This window comes from Silurus meridionalis, chromosome 28 (assembly GCF_014805685.1).
Source record: "Silurus meridionalis isolate SWU-2019-XX chromosome 28, ASM1480568v1, whole genome shotgun sequence".
In the NCBI taxonomy this organism is placed as follows: Eukaryota; Metazoa; Chordata; class Actinopteri; order Siluriformes; family Siluridae; genus Silurus; species Silurus meridionalis.
The window spans coordinates 5,946,109-5,964,416 of NC_060911.1; the positions used below are offsets into that span (position 1 = coordinate 5,946,109).

Here is an 18,308-nt window from a genome sequence, read left to right on the forward strand (position 1 = left end):
ATATTTTCAAAACTGAACTGGGCTGTGATGTAGAGGCCTGGTTTAAAGGTTTAGTACTTAAGAATTTTAAAACAGCACAGATTCGTTTGGTGGCATCTGGTGGTTAAAATTATGAAGTGCATCAGCTCCTAATGCATGCAGCAGTGTTTTGGGTATCAGCTAGCAAATCTGTACAGTTTAGTGTTATACGGAGGTTTCGAAATAAACAGCAAAATGTCTTCCAAAAAGAAAAAAAAACGTATGTAATGCTTATACAGTGGAACCCGGTTATCTCGCCCTCGGTTACCTCGACAACCCTATTAAGTCGACGTTTTTGAAGTGGAACCGCCAAATTCTCGCTTTTTCTAAGCATTTTTTATCGGTTATGTCGACTTTTTTTTATGTCGCCGAACCCTGATATCTCGAGCACAAGGGGGAAAATTTGCCATTTAACGTCGGTTATCTCGGTGCAGCCGCAGAAGAACTCGCGGAAGTGGCGGAAAAATCAAGGCTTAAAGCTGCTACAGGTGTTGTATTGTATACTGGTGAATTTCTGCTGTTAGTTAGTGCTAGTGTTCGTAGTGTTAGTAGGGGCGCGGCGCGGCTTTGGGAAGAAAAGCGCAGCCGTTGAGAGAGTGCCGGTGGGAAGGCACGTACCGGGAAACGCATGCGCGATAACAACGACCGCCGTGAACCAACATATACCAACAATAACGGACAGTGAGAGTGTGGAAGTTTAAATAGGAGCTGGTGATGATGATAAACAAGCACCATATGTGCGCGATTGAAGCCGAGAGCTTCAGAGAAAGCGGCCGAGAAAGCACCTGACACGCTGAAGGGGGCCGAAGGGGGTGTGGCAGGTGGATTCCTGACAGATAAACATGTACTGTATGTATTTTTATAGTATGCCTTCATCAAACAAATCGTGGCAACGCTGTTGTGTAAAAAAACCTTCAAAAACACGTGCATGCACATTCTCATTTATTAACGCACATCATGTACATAAAGAAATTTCAAGCACGTTAATATATTGCCGCCATTTTGATTTTCGTTTATCTCGATCATCGATTACCTCGATGCTTTTTGGCGACCCCCTAGGACATCGACATAACCGGGTTCCACTGTATTTATTATTTAGGTAATTATAAGGTCCATAACTACATAATCTTTCTGTATAGAGTTTTATTCTAACGACCTTTACATCCTAATCGAGCGCACTGAAAAAATTGGAAAAACTGGCAAATGGTAAAGTCACTTAACTTTATTGACCTATACCTAGTTTACTAGGGGATCTTATTATGGCCTATTTAATGATTTTTAATATTGTTATTCATGTTGTCTGCCTGCACTTAATGACAGCAGCATAAAGCTTTATAAAGCTGTGTGAACCTTCCCAGGAATCTATTGAATGTCTTGTTTTTTGAGGCTTTAAGTATCCACTAGGGGGCTCTAGAGGTATGAAAAATATATATATATATATATATATATATATATATATATATATATATATATATATATATATATATATATATATATAATTTTTTTTATTATTTGTATTTTTTTCACGGCTTTAGAGGTATGAAAAAATTTATAATTAAAAAAAAAAAAAAAAAATATATATATATATATATATATATATATATATATATATATATATATATATAGGCTGTTTACTATCCTTGATGAAAAATTGGACTAGTACAGGGCATAGACAAATAACTTGCACCAATAGTTGAAGGTGTATATAATGCTTTTTTTTATCCTAGTTGTGTTTCATTTTTGATCACTGATAATATATTTTAATAGTAAATCTACAAGATGACTGTGTGCTTCAACCAAAACGAAGGTCTCTTTTAAATTCTGAATTGAATTCTCTACACACAGTCCTTAAGGGTGGTTTTGAGTCATCATTGACTCATTATAATTACAGGCAATCAACTCAAGCTTTATTCAAAAATGCTATTTATAAATCGTCATATAAAAAAAGCTGGCATTTGTCCCATCACCGCTATAGCCAAAAATGTCAAACCACAATATCAGAAATACAAATATCCTCTGGCATATTTAACCTTAATGAGTGTAATTGACCTAAAATCAAGGTATCTCATGTGACCAGGTAAATTTTGCTTGTCTTTAAAACAGGAATCTGAGTCACTGTCACATGTACACTATGAATCGAGGCATTGTTATCCTGGAATACAATACCAATTCACCACATTTTTTTTACACTCTGTGAATCACTGCTAAAAATGAACTGTGACTGTGTTGTAATGGCAATTTTTTGAAGAGATATCAGATTGTACACAAGTATTATTTATTTACCAAATTCAAGTCAATTTGAATTTAAACAAAAAAGAAAGGAGACAAATTAATAAAAAAATTTAATTGCACTTAACAAAGCCTTGTCTATTTATTTAAAAAAAAACATTTGCAGGTATAATTAAATATTTAGATGTATAATTATAACTTTAATTATACATAATTATGTAGTTGAGATCAGTTCATAGTCACCAGTGGAAACATAACTTCATGAAAGTTTCTTTACTCAACTGTTTACGAGCATTAATAAGGAAATCATTTATACAAATGAATCCAGAATGTATTCTACTCTATTGACTTTATATCTTGATATAATCTTTTTACGAGGTCATTTTATTTGAATAAAAGGAAGAAAAAATTAAAGTTTATTTAGGTGTTATTGGCTATCTGGACATTTCAGCCATATCTGCAAATTGTAAAAGTGCTTTCTCAGGATAAATGTTTGGGGCTGTCAGGATTATGGATAATTTTGTTTTTTTTGTTTAACTTGGCCCAAATACAGCAATAAATTATAGTACATGACTGGACCAGGTCTGGTTGCCAGAACCCAGGCCACATATTGCCCATAGCATAGCCATATTTCAGAATGTTACACCACCATCTAGCTCAGGTGAGGAGGTCACACTGTCAACTAACCACCTTGTGCCTCATAGAGAGCATTGTTCCATGTTCATTCTCTGTTCATATCAGGCTTGCAGGGACTCTCACAGAGTAGAGGACATCTGCCAGGGCTGCCAGGACAACATTTTTTAAACCTCTGTCTTATGTTCACATATGCAAGGTTGACTATAAAGTCATTTTTATGTGTTTTATGTAAATTTATATTTCAATATATGTGACAGGATCAACTGGCGTTAACATAAAATTGGGTATGCTTAATACCTTATCATTTTAGATTTAGTTACTGGGTGCCAAATATAACAGCTATAAACAAACCACTAAATGCTGCCTATCCTTGAACAGGAGAATTTTCTGATTATTTGTAACTGTACAAGTGAGAAACTATTGCAAAAATGTGTAAATACTGATTGCACAGCTTCCCTTCATGTACAGTTGGGTCATAACTAAATCCTTTTATGTAATCTATGTCAGATTTTTATGTATTATTATAAACACTGAAAGCAATTAGTTTTTCCAGTTAAATGCTTTAAAATGTGAGTGTGAACCATTGCTTATTGGCTTTCGGGTCATTCAGAAAATTAATTAAATAACTTTTAAAATTTCAGTAGGAAATCTTTACAAAGCAATTTTATTTGGTCAAGACCTTCTATTGAAGTTCATAAAAAAAATTCTAAAACCTGTCAGAAAAGTGTATATTGTGAATTGGAAAAAGATCTTTATTTACAAGCTGTGTTTTTTCCCATACAAACTCACAGCCACTTTGCCAGAGTGGTCAATAAGTAACGCATGGCAAGGCATATGTGTGTGTGTGTACGTGTGTGTGTGTGTGTGTGTGTGTGTGTGTGTGTGTGTGTGTGTGTGTGTGTGTGCATTTGTGTGTAGGTATATGTGTGCGCACACCTGTGTATATTTGAAAAGCTTCTCTCTTTCTTCTGTGCATTTATCCGATCTTCCACAATCGTAATGTATGCCAGCACATTTTATCTCTTGTTCCTCCTGCCTGCTTTCTCTCTGTCTGAGGTTTCTACTTTTTTAAAGTGTCCTCAGTTCTTTTCCAGAGGAATGCATCCCACAGTGCTGCAGGATCCAACTGACACTAGGCGTTATGCACAGATTTGCCAGTGCCTTCTGGACCAAAATGAAAAGCCGCAGTATTTCTATGCCACGCTCTATGACACTAGGAACAAAATCCCTGTGTACTCTGCCTATGAGTTCCGTCGTGCTGATGTTGACAGGGTTGATCGCTGGTATGTGGAACCACAGGTAAGCACTTGGATGAAAAACATGATTTTATCTTCTTCTGCTCGGAATCTAACTTTCAGGAAAAATCTTACTTTTACTGTCATTTTGAAATGTAACTTTATATCATACCTGTGCTGCTCTGTTCATTTCGGAAATAATTTACCATCTATGAACATGTTTAGTTTCAATTCTTTACAAACAGGGATTCAACCAAATATAGATACATTATCTGCATGTAACAGAGTCCAAATAGAAATGCAAACACAATAGAAATATGAATGGAGAGAAAACATTTGGGCATTTGGCTAAAAATAGGGGTATGCACCAGGAAATCCTTTATATGTAAAAACAACAGTTTTGCAGGCAGGAGTTTTTTTTTTGCTGCTGCTGCAAGCTAGTACGTATATATGAAGCTTACAGAGACAGTGTTCGGATGTGTTTTGTGAGGCGGCCTCACAATCGGACAGGCCTTGGGAGGCTGCCTTGTGGGGTCCCCTTAAAGGCCTTGGGCTGAAACTTGGTTAGAGGGGCCTCCTCATAGTCTCCTGACTTGAACTAAACTGGGTTTGAAATAGGCCAGGGGAAACGCCCCACTGGCATAGGAATCTTCCCTGTCATCCTCATGATGAATCATGGTATAGAGGGCGGAGTGGGGCATGGCTTGTGGTAATGGGTTTCCTTGTTGCTATGAAAGAGCTACTTAGTAAACATATTACAAATTAAATTAAACAAATTAAAAATGGAAACAGCTGTGAAAAAAGACCAATCAAGTCAAGTCAAGTCAGGTTTATTTGTATAGCGCTTTTCACAACAGACATTGTCTCAATGACAGGATGGAGTGAAAATATTACATATGAAAATATGTTCCTGACTGCTTCTGCTCAACTTAGCTTATATTACAAGAACAAATGTCATGCATTATATCTCACCAAATAAAATATATATTTACAAACTAGAACTCTCAGTGCTAGTGTTATGAACAGAATATCTGGCCTTGTGAAATTATGTTATACTCAGGCATGATATATTATTATGCATATCACAATAAATATAAAACATTTACAAAAGCATATCTTAGACATTATATTGTATATGCTGAATAGCATGTTATGACTGCAGTAATACAGCATTAATTCAGAATTTCCTTTTAATGCAAAACTCTACAAAATGCTATTTTCTCAAGAAAAAAAAAATCAAGCTATTATTTTTATTATTTTTAAAAATATTTACTCAATTAATGATATTGGCAATAACATTAATACACATTTTTAAATGTTATGATGATGATAAAAAATTATAATAAATAATAATAATAATTATTATAATTATAATAATAAAGCATTATAAATGATAAACATTGCATACTAATTTTAATAATTAAGCCATTTTGAGAATTACTTTTACAAAACATAATGCAGGATGTTACAGTTGTTAAACCATGAATTCAATTGTTTTTACTCACTATGAGTATTTTTTATGCTTGGTATATAAAGTATTCTATAAACTTGAACCTCTTCTTTCTCTTTATCCCTGAAGCTAGATGAAGGAAACCTTATGTGTATGGCGCCTCAGGGCAACATTCCGTCCCCCAATCGGGGACAGCGACAGGCTCTTAACAGTAATTATGAAAGCTCTGGCTATGACAAGGGCCACCTATTTCCTGTTTACCACACACACAACAAAGACACCATGCTGGCCACCTCCACGCTGACCAATGCAGCTCCGCAAGATCCAAGCTTCAACCGTGGTCAATGGAAAAAGCATGAGGAAGACATGGCCACCATGGTACAGAGCTGTGTCATGGCTTACATTGTTACAGGTGTGGTTCCTGGAAATGAAGCGATTGGGAATAATGTCAGAGTGGCTCAATATTACTGGAGTGCTTACTGCTGCTTTAATTATAGTGGTGCATCACACTCAGCAGGCTTCATCGGCCCTGATAACAATGGTCAGGTGCAGCAGGGCAGTGTGAAATGGCTGGAAGATCAGCTGAGCAAGCATTATAGAATTGAAGTATTCAGTATCTTCCAAGGCTCATGCTAATACTAATTGCAAATCAACCTGAATCAATAATAAACTTAGAAAAAGTCTATCAGTGTGTAACGTGATATCCTGTATTCTTCTTGTCAGGTTAAACCGTGAATAAACTGCAATCAAATTCTTTTCCTTTTAATCACAGACATAATTAAAATCAAATGTTCACTGAATCATTGTTTTAAGCATGGTTATGTAACTTTAATAGCACATGTATAACAATAATCCAGAGTATGTGATGCATTTATTACTCACACTAATATTACCATTTAATTGTTTCATGATTCCGTGTTAGCGAATTACTGACATTTTGACATTTCAACAATAAAAAATTATATATATTAAATCTATAAAATGGCTCCACTCTCATTTTTCTGCCAATGGTCCAGTCGATAATGTACGTTAGCTGCAAGTGATTTAGCCACAAGCTCAATAACCTACAAGGTGAGAGCAGTGTGGGAACCAGATGGACATCTCCTTAATGTGAATATGAGAAAAAATTGAAAGCCGCCCAGTTCTACCCATATATGCATTAGCAGCACCTATTAAATTCACAAGCACAAGCACGTAAACACGGTATGATGGAGTAGAGTCACTCAAGCTTACTATATATCAAATTTACTATACTGTATATGTACTATAGATACCTGTAGTTCTAAAATATTTAAATCGGCCTGATTTTTCATTACTAGAAGAGTAATCTGCATCTGCAATAGCTGTATCACTGTCCTATTCACTAATGAAATGTTCATTAAATACATTTAATTCTTTAAACAGTATGTCTCATAGTCAACATGTTGTTATTCAATTTGTGTTTCCCAGACGTGCAACATTCCTCCCAGGTCATGTCTTTTGTTTATTTGTCACAGCCACATATATTCTGTATTATACCATAAATTTAGTTCATAATTCCCAATTGTTTTCAAACAAATTAGCTATTATTTACATTTTTATATTACATTGGCAATTAGGATTTAGTTAATGCTTTCAACTTGGTCACGCTGCTTAAGGAAGATTTGCAGCATCAAATGCATTAAAGATTGGACTGGAGAAAAAACCCGGAAGGTTTACAAATAATTTATTCTTCCTGTAAAGAGCTACTGTGCTTTCTACCTACAAAGCATTCACTTGTTTGATAAATCAATTACTGTATAATAAGCTACAATCATTTGTCCCTGCCCAGCTGGTTTCCCCAGTACATATTTTTTCACTAATTAGAGCTATGACTGTGGGGTGTACCATGTTACTGGAAAGGCTTTGTGTGTGTGTGTGTGTGTGTGTGTGTGTGTGTGTGTGTGTGTGTGTGTGTGTGTGTTATATTTATTGTTTATTTTACAGTTCTTGTTTGCTTTTATTTGATTTGGACAAAAATGACTGAATTACACATATTTGTTAGTTTTTTTATATTTATTTTAGGATATTAAGTATGTTGCGGTGAAAGCATTCAAACAACATCATTTAGCAGTGTTTTAAATGTTATATGCTGTTAGCAGCATGTAATATTGTAATGTACCTTCACATTGCAAAACCTGTATATATTCATGGATTAGTAACTTCTTCTTCTTCTTCTTCTTCTTCTTTCGGCTGCTCCCATTAGGGGTCGCCACAGCGGATCATCCGTCTCCATACCACCCTGTCCTCTACATCTGCCTCTTTCACACCAACTACCTGCATGTCTTCCCTCACCACATCCATGAACCTCCTCCTTGGCCTTCCTCTTTTCCTCCTACCTGGTGGCTCCATCTTCAGCATTCTTCTACCAATATAATTCATGTCCCTTCTCTGCACATGTCCAAACCATCTCAATCTCGCCTCCCTCACCTTGTCACCAAAACATCCTACATGTGCTGTCCCTCTAATAAACTCATTTCTAATCTTGTCCATCCTCATCACTCCCAACGAAAACCTTAACATCTTCAGCTCTGCTACCTCCAGCTCTGCCTCCTGCCTTTTACTCAATGCCACTGTCTCTAATCCATACAACATCGCAGGTCTCACCACAGTCCTATAAACTTTCCCTTTCATTCTTGCAGATACCCTACTATCACAAATCACTCCTGTCACTCTTCTCCACCCACTCCACCCTGCCTGCACTCTTTTCTTTACTTCTAACACACTCTCCATTACTTTGCACTGTTGACCCCAGGTACCTGAACCTCCACCTTCTCCACCTCTTCTCCTGCAACCGCATCACCCACTGCCCTCCCTCTCATTCACACACATGTACTCTGTCTTACTCCTACTGACTTTCATTCCCTTCTCTCCAGCGCATATCTCCACCTCTCCAGGCTCTTCTCAACCTGCTCTCTACTCTCACCACAAATCACAATATCATCTGCAAACATCATAGTCCAGGGAGACTCCTGTCTGACCTCGTCCGTCAACCTGTCCATCACCACTGCAAACAGGAAAGGGCTCAGGGCCGATCCTTGATGCAGTCCAACCTTCACTCTGAACCAGTCTGTCGTACCTACTGCACACTTCACTGCCGTCACACTGTCCTCATACATGTCCTGCACCACCCTTACATACTTCTCTGACACACCTGACTTCCTCATACAATACCACAACTCCTCTCTTGGCACTCTGTCGACGCTTTCTAAATCCACAAATACACAATGCAATTCCTTCTGTCCTTCTCTATACTTCTCCATCAACATCCTCAAAGCAAATAAGGCATCTGTGGTGCTCTTCCTCGGCATGAAACCATACTGTTGCTCACAGATGGTCACCTCTTCTCTCAGCCTGGCTTCCACTACTCTTTCCCATAACTTCATGGTGTGACTGATCAACTTAATTCCCCTGTAGTTACTGCAGGTCTGCACATCTCCTTATGCTTAAAGATCGGTACCAGCACACTCCTTCTCCATTCCTCAGGCATCCTCTCCCTTCCAGAATCCTGTTAAACAATCTGGTTAAAAACTCCACTGCCATCTCTCCTAAACATCTCCACGCCTACCGGTATGTCATCTGGTCCAACCGACTTTCCATTCTTCATCCTCTTAATCGCTGCTCTCACTTCCTCCTTACTAATCCTATCTACATCCTGCTTCACCAACTCCACATCCTCCAACCTTCTCTCTCTGATTTTCCTCATTCATCAGCTGCTCAAAATACTCCCTCCACCTTCTCAACACACTCTCCTCACTAGTCAACACATTTCCTCTCCATCCTTTATTGCTCTAACTTGCAGTACATCCTTCCCAGCTCGGTCCCTCTGCCTGGCCAATCGGTATAACTCCTTTTCTCCTTCCTTAGTGTCCAACCTCTTATACAGCTCCTCATATGCCTTTTCCTTGGCTTTCGCCACATCCCTTTTACCTGCTGCCGCATCTCCTTGTACTCCTGCCTACTTTTCTCATCACTCTGTCGATCCCACTTCTGTTTTGCCAACCTCTTTCCCCTAATGCTCTCCTGCACTTCCTCATTCCACCACCACGTCTCCTTGTCTTGCTTTCTATTTCCAGATGTCACACCAAGTACTTTTCTAGCTGCCTCCCTCATCACTCCTGCAGTAGTTCCCAATCATCCGCACCTCTTCACCACCACCGAGCCCCTGTCTGACCTCTTCCCTGAACCTCACACTACACTCTTCCTCCTTCAGTTTCCACCATCTTATTCTTCTTTCAATCCTTACATTCCTCCTCTTCTTCTTCGCCTCCAAAACCATCCTACAGACCACCATCCGATGCTGTCTAGCTACACTGTCCCCGCCAACACCTTACAGTCTCCAATCTCCTTCAGGTTGCATCTCCTGCATAGCACATAGTCCACCTGTGTGCACCTTCCTCCACTCTTATACGCCACCCTATGATCCTCCTTCTTCTTAAAATACGTGTTCACCACTGCCATTTCCATCCTTTTAGCAAAATCTACCACCATCTGCCCTTCCACATTCCTCTCCTTAAAACCATACCTACCCATCACCTCCTCATCACCTCTGTTCCTTCACCTACATGCCCATTAAAGTCTGCCCCAATCACCAATCGTTCTTTCCTAGGTACACCATCTACCACGTCATCTAATTCACTCCAGAATCTTTCCTTTTCCTCCATCTCACAGCCAACTTGTGGAGCATAGGCACTGATGACATTTATCATCATCCTTCAACTTCCACCTTCACGATCATTACCCTATCAGAAACTCTCTCACCTCCACTACACTCTTACTGTACTCTTCCTTCAGAATCACCCCTACACCATTTCTCTTCCCATCCACACCATGATAAAACAGTTTAAATCCACCTCCAATGTTCCTGGCCTTACTCCTTCTCCTCCTTCGGCCAACAGTAGCCCAATTTCCACTGGTACCCTGTCGGCTAACGATACCTGTGGCGGTCGTTGTTAACCCGGGCCTCGACCGATCCGGTATGAAATTCTCATTTGTGATCCGCATATTTGATTTGGCACATGTTTTACGCTGGATGCCCTTCCTAACGCAACCCTCCCCATTTACCCGGGCTTGGGACCGGCACTAAGAGTGCACTGGCTTGTGCCCCCCTAATGGCTGGGTTATGGATTAGTAACTGTAATTTCTTAAAAATAATTTATAGAATTATTTACAGTGTAAACAGTACGGTCATGCCGGAGCAAAATACCCATTTCCTTGTTTTTTTTCCCCTAAATCATTGTTTTGAGAATTTCAATTTATTACTGTTAACTTATCTTATTTTTTATGTTACACCAGCTATGTGTAAACAGCACAATAATACATTACTATTGTTAAAACATGCAAAAGATCAGGTGATTTATTTCTATCGTAATGCCTATATATATATATATATAACAATTTAAATTTTTTTATTAAGATTAAGAATGATTGTCACAGCAATAACAAATATTTACAAACTGCACACGGCACACAAATAGGTTCATTTTTTTAATGTTTTGACAATATTTTACAGAAAAGTTCAGGTGCAAAAAATATCAGTTCTTTTTTTAATCTTAAGACAATCAAATTAGACAATTACATTTGTAAAATTTGCAATAAAATGTATCTCTCTAAGTGGAGAGATCATTCTATTGTGTGCATAAAAAAACCCAAAATGAAATATTTATATTATTAAATATATGTATATATATATATATATATATATATATATATATATATATATATATATATATATATATATATATATATATATACACACCCACATATATACACATTCTTCCATATGGACAAATTTTCTCATCTTATCAAGTCAGGGCAAACTATTGAGTAGGCACCAATCAAAGGCCACATTTTTATTACTTCTTTATGTATACCTTCTTTATAGCTATAGTATAATTATGATGACCAAATGCAGATAATTTATACACAGCATTTAGATTTTTTATAGAAATGTTTGATATGTGTTATTAAAAAATTATCATATTGCCAGTCATATACAGATTATGAAAGGGCTTGCTATGGTTACTTCATTAAAGAGTTATACAGAGTTCAGTTGAACAAGTTTTTGTTTGCATTTTTAGTGTAGCTGTTGTTGTTCAGTTGTTCCCATTGTTCTGTCTTTCTTTGCTCTTCTCTTTCGGTGAGAAAGTGAGAATTTTCATCCTCCTTTGTTTCATCCAAATTTCTCCATAATATTTTGAGTTCTTTTTTCAATTCAAAGATCTGCTTCCTCTCCTGATCCATCTCAGCTTTTTGTTTTTTAACAAGGTCCCACTCTCTCCTCAGCTCCTCCTTCTCTTTTTCCACTTGCTTTTCTTTGAGTTTCAGCTCTCTCCACCTTTCTTCTAGATTTTCCTTATGTATTAGATTTTCTTTGTTCAATTCACACATCTGAAGCACCCTGTCTTTTTCTGAAGGGAAAAACAGACAAGAACTTGAGAGAATAGTCAAATATAATTACATTAAACACAGAGCAAAGTCAAGGGTTTTAATATGGAAAAATAACTAATAAATACACTTTTTTACTCCAGATTTCTTTGTGTGAATCTGTTTTTTTTTTTACTGATAAGCCATAAACAAAAAGCTGGTCACTAAATAAACCAGTGTTCATAACTGTTTTACAAGTCCAGCAATTGATAGTTGTTACACGGTGACTCACCTAGCTCACGGTAAAGTAAAGGCTCACAGTAGAAAAGTGAGTTGTAGAACCCATCAGTCACTTTCACCCCATGCTGCTCCAAAACTGTAAACATGGTGAGCATCCTGGCCTCGCTTCCTTCATTTTCACACACCTGGAAGTATTCTTCTTCTGTGATCAGGTCCTGGGAGAACATTAGGTTGGCCACTGGCTCCACTTGCTTTACTGATTGAATGAGCTTCTGTTTCACTGCTTGCACATATAGAGCATGCTCTGAAAGAAGAAAAAGCAGCATGTAAGTGATATTTACCAATCTACTTGAGAAAATGTTTAAACTGAGCCTGCTGTAACTGTGCTACCAGCATTCCTTTCTCTTTTTTATTAAATGATACCATATACTGTATAGTACCAGTCAACATTTGGCCACACCTTCTTGTTTATTTTTTTTTCTTTATTTTAATAATTGTCAACATTGTACAGTAATACTGACAAAACATCCCAATTATGAAAAAACACATACGGAAGTATGTAATAAACAAAAACTGTTAAACAACCCAGACTATGTTTTATATTTTAGATTGTCCAAAGTAGCTAGTTTGATGAGAGCTTTGTTAAAATCATGGTATTCTCTCATCAAATTCACAAAGCAGTCACCTGGTTTGCCTAGGGGGAGTGGTAGCTCCAGCGGTTAAGGCGCTGGGTTACCGATCGGAAGGTCGGGGGTTCAAGCCCCGGTATCGCCAAGCTTCCACTCTTGGGCCCTTGAGCAAGGCCCTTAACCCTCTATGCTCCAGGGGCGCCGTATCATGGCTGACCCTGCGCTCTGACCCCAGCTCCTAAGCAAGCTGGGATATGCGAAGAACAAATTTCACTGTGCTGTAATGTATATGTGACAAATAAAGGCTATTCTCTATTCTATTGTCAAGAGTTCATTTGTGATTTCTTGCCTTCTTAAAGTGTTTTAGACCATAAATTGTCTTGAGCAGAGGAAAGGGTGAGTACAGAGTGAATAGCCCTAATGGTGCTACCACAATTACTATACAAATTCATATCATGGCAAGAAACACTCAGTTAAGTAAAATACAGTTCATTATTACTTCAATAAATGCAGGTCAGTTTTTAGAAAACATCTCAATAAATTTTAATGTATCCCCAAATGCAGTCACCAAAACTATTAAACACTATGATGATACAGGTTCTCATAAGGACCATCCAAGGAACGCAAGATCAAGAGCAAATGTTTTTGGTTCTACCCACAGTGTTTTGTTAGACGTACAGTGGGTGAACAGATGGTTCCTGAATGTGTGGTTTGTCACCGTGAACCATGAATTAGAAGGTGTGATGGTGTGGGGATGCTTTGCTAGTGTCACTGTTGGTTAGTTAGTCATAAATGAGGGCACACTTAACTAGAATTTCTACCACAGCATTTTGCAGCAACATGCCATTTCATCTCGTTTGCACTTAGTGGGACCAACATTTGTCAAGTCAAGTCAAAGCAGCTTTACAGAATTTAACAGTTAAGGTGAATGATGTGTATTTATCACTGATGAGCAGCCGTGGTGAATGTGTTTTTCCTTAAAAACTCCCTTAGATGTTATGAGGAAGAAACCTTGAGAGGAACCAGACTCAAAAGGGAACCCATCCTCATTTGGGTGACATCAAGAGTGTGATTATAGTCTTTAAACAAAACAGAACACTGGAGAGTGAGAACTAACATGAGCACTGGACTGTAAGATTATGAGTGATGTCCTTTCTACAGTCTTATACAATCATTTGTGGTTATAAAACCAGGCGCTACTGAGCAACTCATAAAATAGCTCAACATTTGCGATCATCACAGATCCAACACCAGCTCCTCCATGCCAGATGAAGTTGAGATTTGTATTCCAACAGGACATGTAAGAGCTACTTGTTCAAGAAGCAAATAGGTAAGTGTGTGGTTTAAAAAGCAACGTTTGTCTGTTTGGGTGTGTCTGAGTGTGATGTATGAAAAAAAAAAGAATTTGCGTAGTTGATAGCAGGTATGAACAGAATGTTCCGGAAATTCTAATCAGATTAACCAGGACGGAAATAGACAGTATTTACAATGCATGCAGTACATACCAATCTGCAAGGTAAGCTCAGGCTCATGTTCTTGTAGTAGTCTGTAAAGGGCATCTCTCCCCTGTTGTCCTTTGCTAGACAAAGCATGAAAGATCTGCTTCATTTTATCCTGGGAGCTTGGAGCTGCTGCAATGATCCTATATTTGTCCTCATTCAGTAGACCCTGGTTCATCAATCCTCTACATATCCGCCGTGTTTCGTTCACACTCTCAACCAGATCATCCATACATCTCATTACCAAATCTGCACACATAGAGTAACACATTGTAAGTGGAGTACAGCCTATACACAGTACATCCTTCATAAGACTTAATTAACCAAGTAGGATGAAAGAGGGTATAGAACTTGTGTTAGGGCACATAAGGTCAACCCAAAGTAAAAATGTAGTCTCAGTTCAGTCAATATTAAAACGGCCAATTATTTCATTTTTAATACACATTGAAGAGTGAATTAAAAGACGAATATGAGCATATAGTTCTGATGGATCAACATTTTTTGCTCTCAGTTTCTAGTGAAAGGAATTTTTAATACTACAGCAAACAAAGACACAATTGTGCTTTTTACTTTCGATTATTTTACGACAATTGTTATACTGTACATGTATCAGCACCTGCTAATTAAATTCAATCCAAATAGTTAATAAGTAATTCTATGTACATGCAACATGTTTTGGAGTAACCATTTGAGTTTAAGACCTTTTTATAGATACCAGGACGTATTACTAGCACAAAGGATTCTGACAATCACGTAACAAATACAAGAAAATTAATTCAGAGGACAGGGAGTCAGAAGGAATGGCTAACTATTAGGTCTTTTTGTTTGTTAGGCTTTTTTTTTATATCTATCTTTTGCCATTAAACTGATTTTCCTGCTCTGCTTTCTAAACTTTTCATAACTGTTCATATCTGAGCAGAAGTCAATTATCAAAAGCATTGCTTTTATAACAACTTTCTTTCCGTTTTTGCTACCTTTCCTCTTTTAAACCCACTAGATTTCACCATTTTGTCCCTGTGTCCCTAATTTGTTATCAATTGCTTCAACCTGTGTTCAATAATTTTTAGAAACTCTTTTTGTTTTTGAGTGTTTTTTTGCTTTGCTCTGTTTTTCAAAGAAGACTTTGTTTGGCATGGATTGTTTTTGTCACTTTTCTAGAGTAAGACTTTTGCCTGAGGTTTTGAGAATAGTTTATAATTTTTCTCTTCTTGAGCTGTGGATTTGTTTTTGCTCTTTCCTAGAAAAGACTTGTTTACCTTTACATTGACGGCATTTAGCATACGCCCTTGTCTAGAGTGACGAACAAAAGTGCTTTGAGTCTTAATGAATAAATCTACACTGGTACGCAAGATTACAAATTGAAGGTATATTTGTTTGAATTTACATTGTTTGAGTAATTCAAAAAGTATTTCTGGTCTTATTTTGTGGTTTTTCTACTCTTTGCCCCTTTTTGTAATTTTTTGTTTCGCTTTACTTTTTCAGGGATTTTTTTACTTTTTAATTAAAAATATAACTTTGAACACATTTAAGCTTCTCTGTGCAGTGAGGTTCACACACGTGCATTTTATACTACAATTTTAATGATATTTCTATTGTGTCTGCAGTTAAATAATATAGTAGAGCAAATGGTCTTAAATGAAATATGTTAAAAACTTTAAGAACAAAAAAATGTATTTCCATGGAACATTGTGAAGACAGAATATATATACTGGCTATAGTTATTTATGATTTTAATTTCCTTGATTCCAATTTTGTTTTGTTATGCATCAGCAAGTACATTGTCAGTCATGTTCTGGATTGCTGCCAGCCTGAAACATTTTGTACATTCTGTATTCTTTCACAATGCACTATGCTTTCTTTCTTCCTTATTGCCATTTAACTATGACTGATTAAATCTCTGTTGTATTTTTTGCACTGTAGTCACAGTATGATATAGTTAGAATAAAAAAAGAAAAATGGATTAAGAAATTGTGACTTTAAATCCCAGCACCACCAAGTCACCAATGATGAGGCCCTTATTTTAAACTGCTCAGTAAATTATTAATAATTGACTGTTTTTTTGGAGATAAGTGTCTACAAAAGAAATAAATGTAAATGTACTAGTCTATTTATTAAGACATACAAACTATTATTTAAACCTCTGAATGTCACCCAGGCTTTTGGGTGACAATCAACTGTTGTGCCAAGTTGAGGTAAATAATCTTTCCTAGAATTACTTTAATGAACATCTAAAATAAATATGTAAGTGCTTAAAGAAACTAGTTGAAACTGTTTAGATAAGATAAGATTTGTTTTACGTCAGAAATCAGAGAAACTATCTACTTATCTTACCTTGAGGACCTGCCATGCTCATTTCTGGATACATGATAACTGTTGGGTTAGACACAAGAAAGTACATCATATCATTGTTATATGCAAATAATGTACAGGTACAGTATTTCATCACATGCCATATTTTATAACATATAAACGGTTTATCTGAGTAATCAGATGACAAACATACAAGCATCAATTCAACTGCACACACACACACACACACACACACACACACACACACACACACACACACACACACACTCTGTTTTCTATTTGTGTGTAAAGTAAAAACACTTGTAAATGTGATGATAGCAGAGGTGAGAATTATTAATTAAAAAAAGTAAATGTACAAATACTTAATTACTGTAATTTTTTTTCCGGTGTCAGTACTATTACTTACTATTTACTTACATATTTTTCACACAAATTTTACTTTTACTCTACATTATTTACATCTTCATTTTTCTCTACATTCTTACATTTTCAAACCAGGCTCGTTACTTTAGTTTTAATCTATTTGGTGACATGATCAATATTTTCTTTTCTTATTGCGCACCGTTTTCAGCCCATCAAACTATTTCTTGTCATTGTGTTTCTTTTTTAACATTTCACTGGGGTATCATTTCCAGGCTGTCATGCACCACAGACATTGCCTAGCCTATGAAGCTATCAATGAACAAGGCAGAAGGCAGCAAGAAATATGGGGTTAACCTGGATGAACCAGAATGAGTCAGCGACGTAAACATGACTGAGAACCGAGATTTTCCTGATCATCAGATTATCATCTTTTCTCTGATTGTGTTCTATATGGAGGTTGTTCAGCCAGGATACATTCATTAGATAAAAACTTTTGAAATTCGTTTGTATGAATATATTAATATGATATGAAATCCAGTCACAACAGTTAAAAGAGATAGTAGTTGTCAGAGCCCAAACCTCTTTACTTAAACTTAACTTGAGTGAAAAAGTGCAGTCAGTACTTCATTTTTTACCAGAGTCCTTTAAAACATAACCATCTGTACTTCTACTTGAGTGAAGGATGTGTGTATTTTTGCCATCTTTAGATTATATTTGTAATATCCAGTACATTCAGCTGATGTAGGACTCAACTGAGAAGATGGGTAAGTGTGTTCCTAATGGAGCCACTAAGCAGCAGGGTTAGTTTGATTACAGTAGCTTACATAGATTCAAACAGTTCAAATCAGTGAACTAATAAATCCCCAAATTTTTTTAAAATATAGAAAGTCATGGTCAGCTGAGGTGAACATACAGACTATTTAAAATCTAGTATAAATAATACTATTTATCTTAATGCTTAAGAAATTAATTCAGTAGGTTTGCAGCATTATGGAGGGAGGAAGAGGGATAGAGAGAGAAAAAAAAAAAAAAGAGAGAGAGAGAGAGAGAGAGAGAGAGAGAGAGAGAGAGAGACCTTTTTTTCATTTAAAATGTACAAGCCTCAGTATGATAGAATTAGATTTTATCAGTATGACTGAATTTATATAATAATTCTTACCCTGAACTGTTCTGTCTGCTGAGTGTTGGTGTTTCTGAGCATGCTTTGTTTTCTGTTGTATGCCTGGCTTATATGGGTAGGTACAGTGGGCAGGTACATTCTCAGCGTGATGTCATTACCTTACATTACCGCTCTACAATCTGTACAAGACTTGAT

General features: G+C 36.8%; 2 protein-coding genes across 4 annotated transcripts; one reads left to right on the top strand and one right to left on the bottom strand.

Annotated features, from left to right (window-relative positions):
* Positions 1-3,791: 3,791 nt before the first annotated feature.
* On the top strand, positions 3,792-6,512 carry wu:fd46g04 (endonuclease domain-containing 1 protein). Of its 3 annotated transcripts, none has more exons than XM_046843279.1 (3): positions 3,792-3,884; positions 3,958-4,182; positions 5,698-6,512. In XM_046843279.1, exons 2-3 carry the CDS (start codon positions 3,982-3,984, stop codon positions 6,202-6,204), a joined length of 708 nt encoding a protein of 235 aa, XP_046699235.1. In that variant the 5' UTR covers positions 3,792-3,884; positions 3,958-3,981; the 3' UTR covers positions 6,205-6,512. The 3 variants fall into 3 exon arrangements, with proteins under 3 accessions (XP_046699235.1, XP_046699234.1, XP_046699233.1); XM_046843278.1 differs by having other exon boundaries at positions 3,978-4,182; XM_046843277.1 differs by having other exon boundaries at positions 3,792-4,182.
* A 4,548-nt stretch (positions 6,513-11,060) lies between these two features.
* On the bottom strand, positions 11,061-18,201 carry LOC124381192. Its single transcript, XM_046842609.1, has 5 exons — positions 18,153-18,201; positions 16,652-16,690; positions 14,327-14,569; positions 12,245-12,496; positions 11,061-11,996 (listed from the first exon to the last, which is right to left on the bottom strand). Exons 2-5 carry the CDS (start codon positions 16,683-16,685, stop codon positions 11,635-11,637), a joined length of 891 nt encoding a protein of 296 aa, XP_046698565.1. The 5' UTR covers positions 16,686-16,690; positions 18,153-18,201; the 3' UTR covers positions 11,061-11,634.
* Between the last annotated feature and the right edge of the window lie 107 nt (positions 18,202-18,308).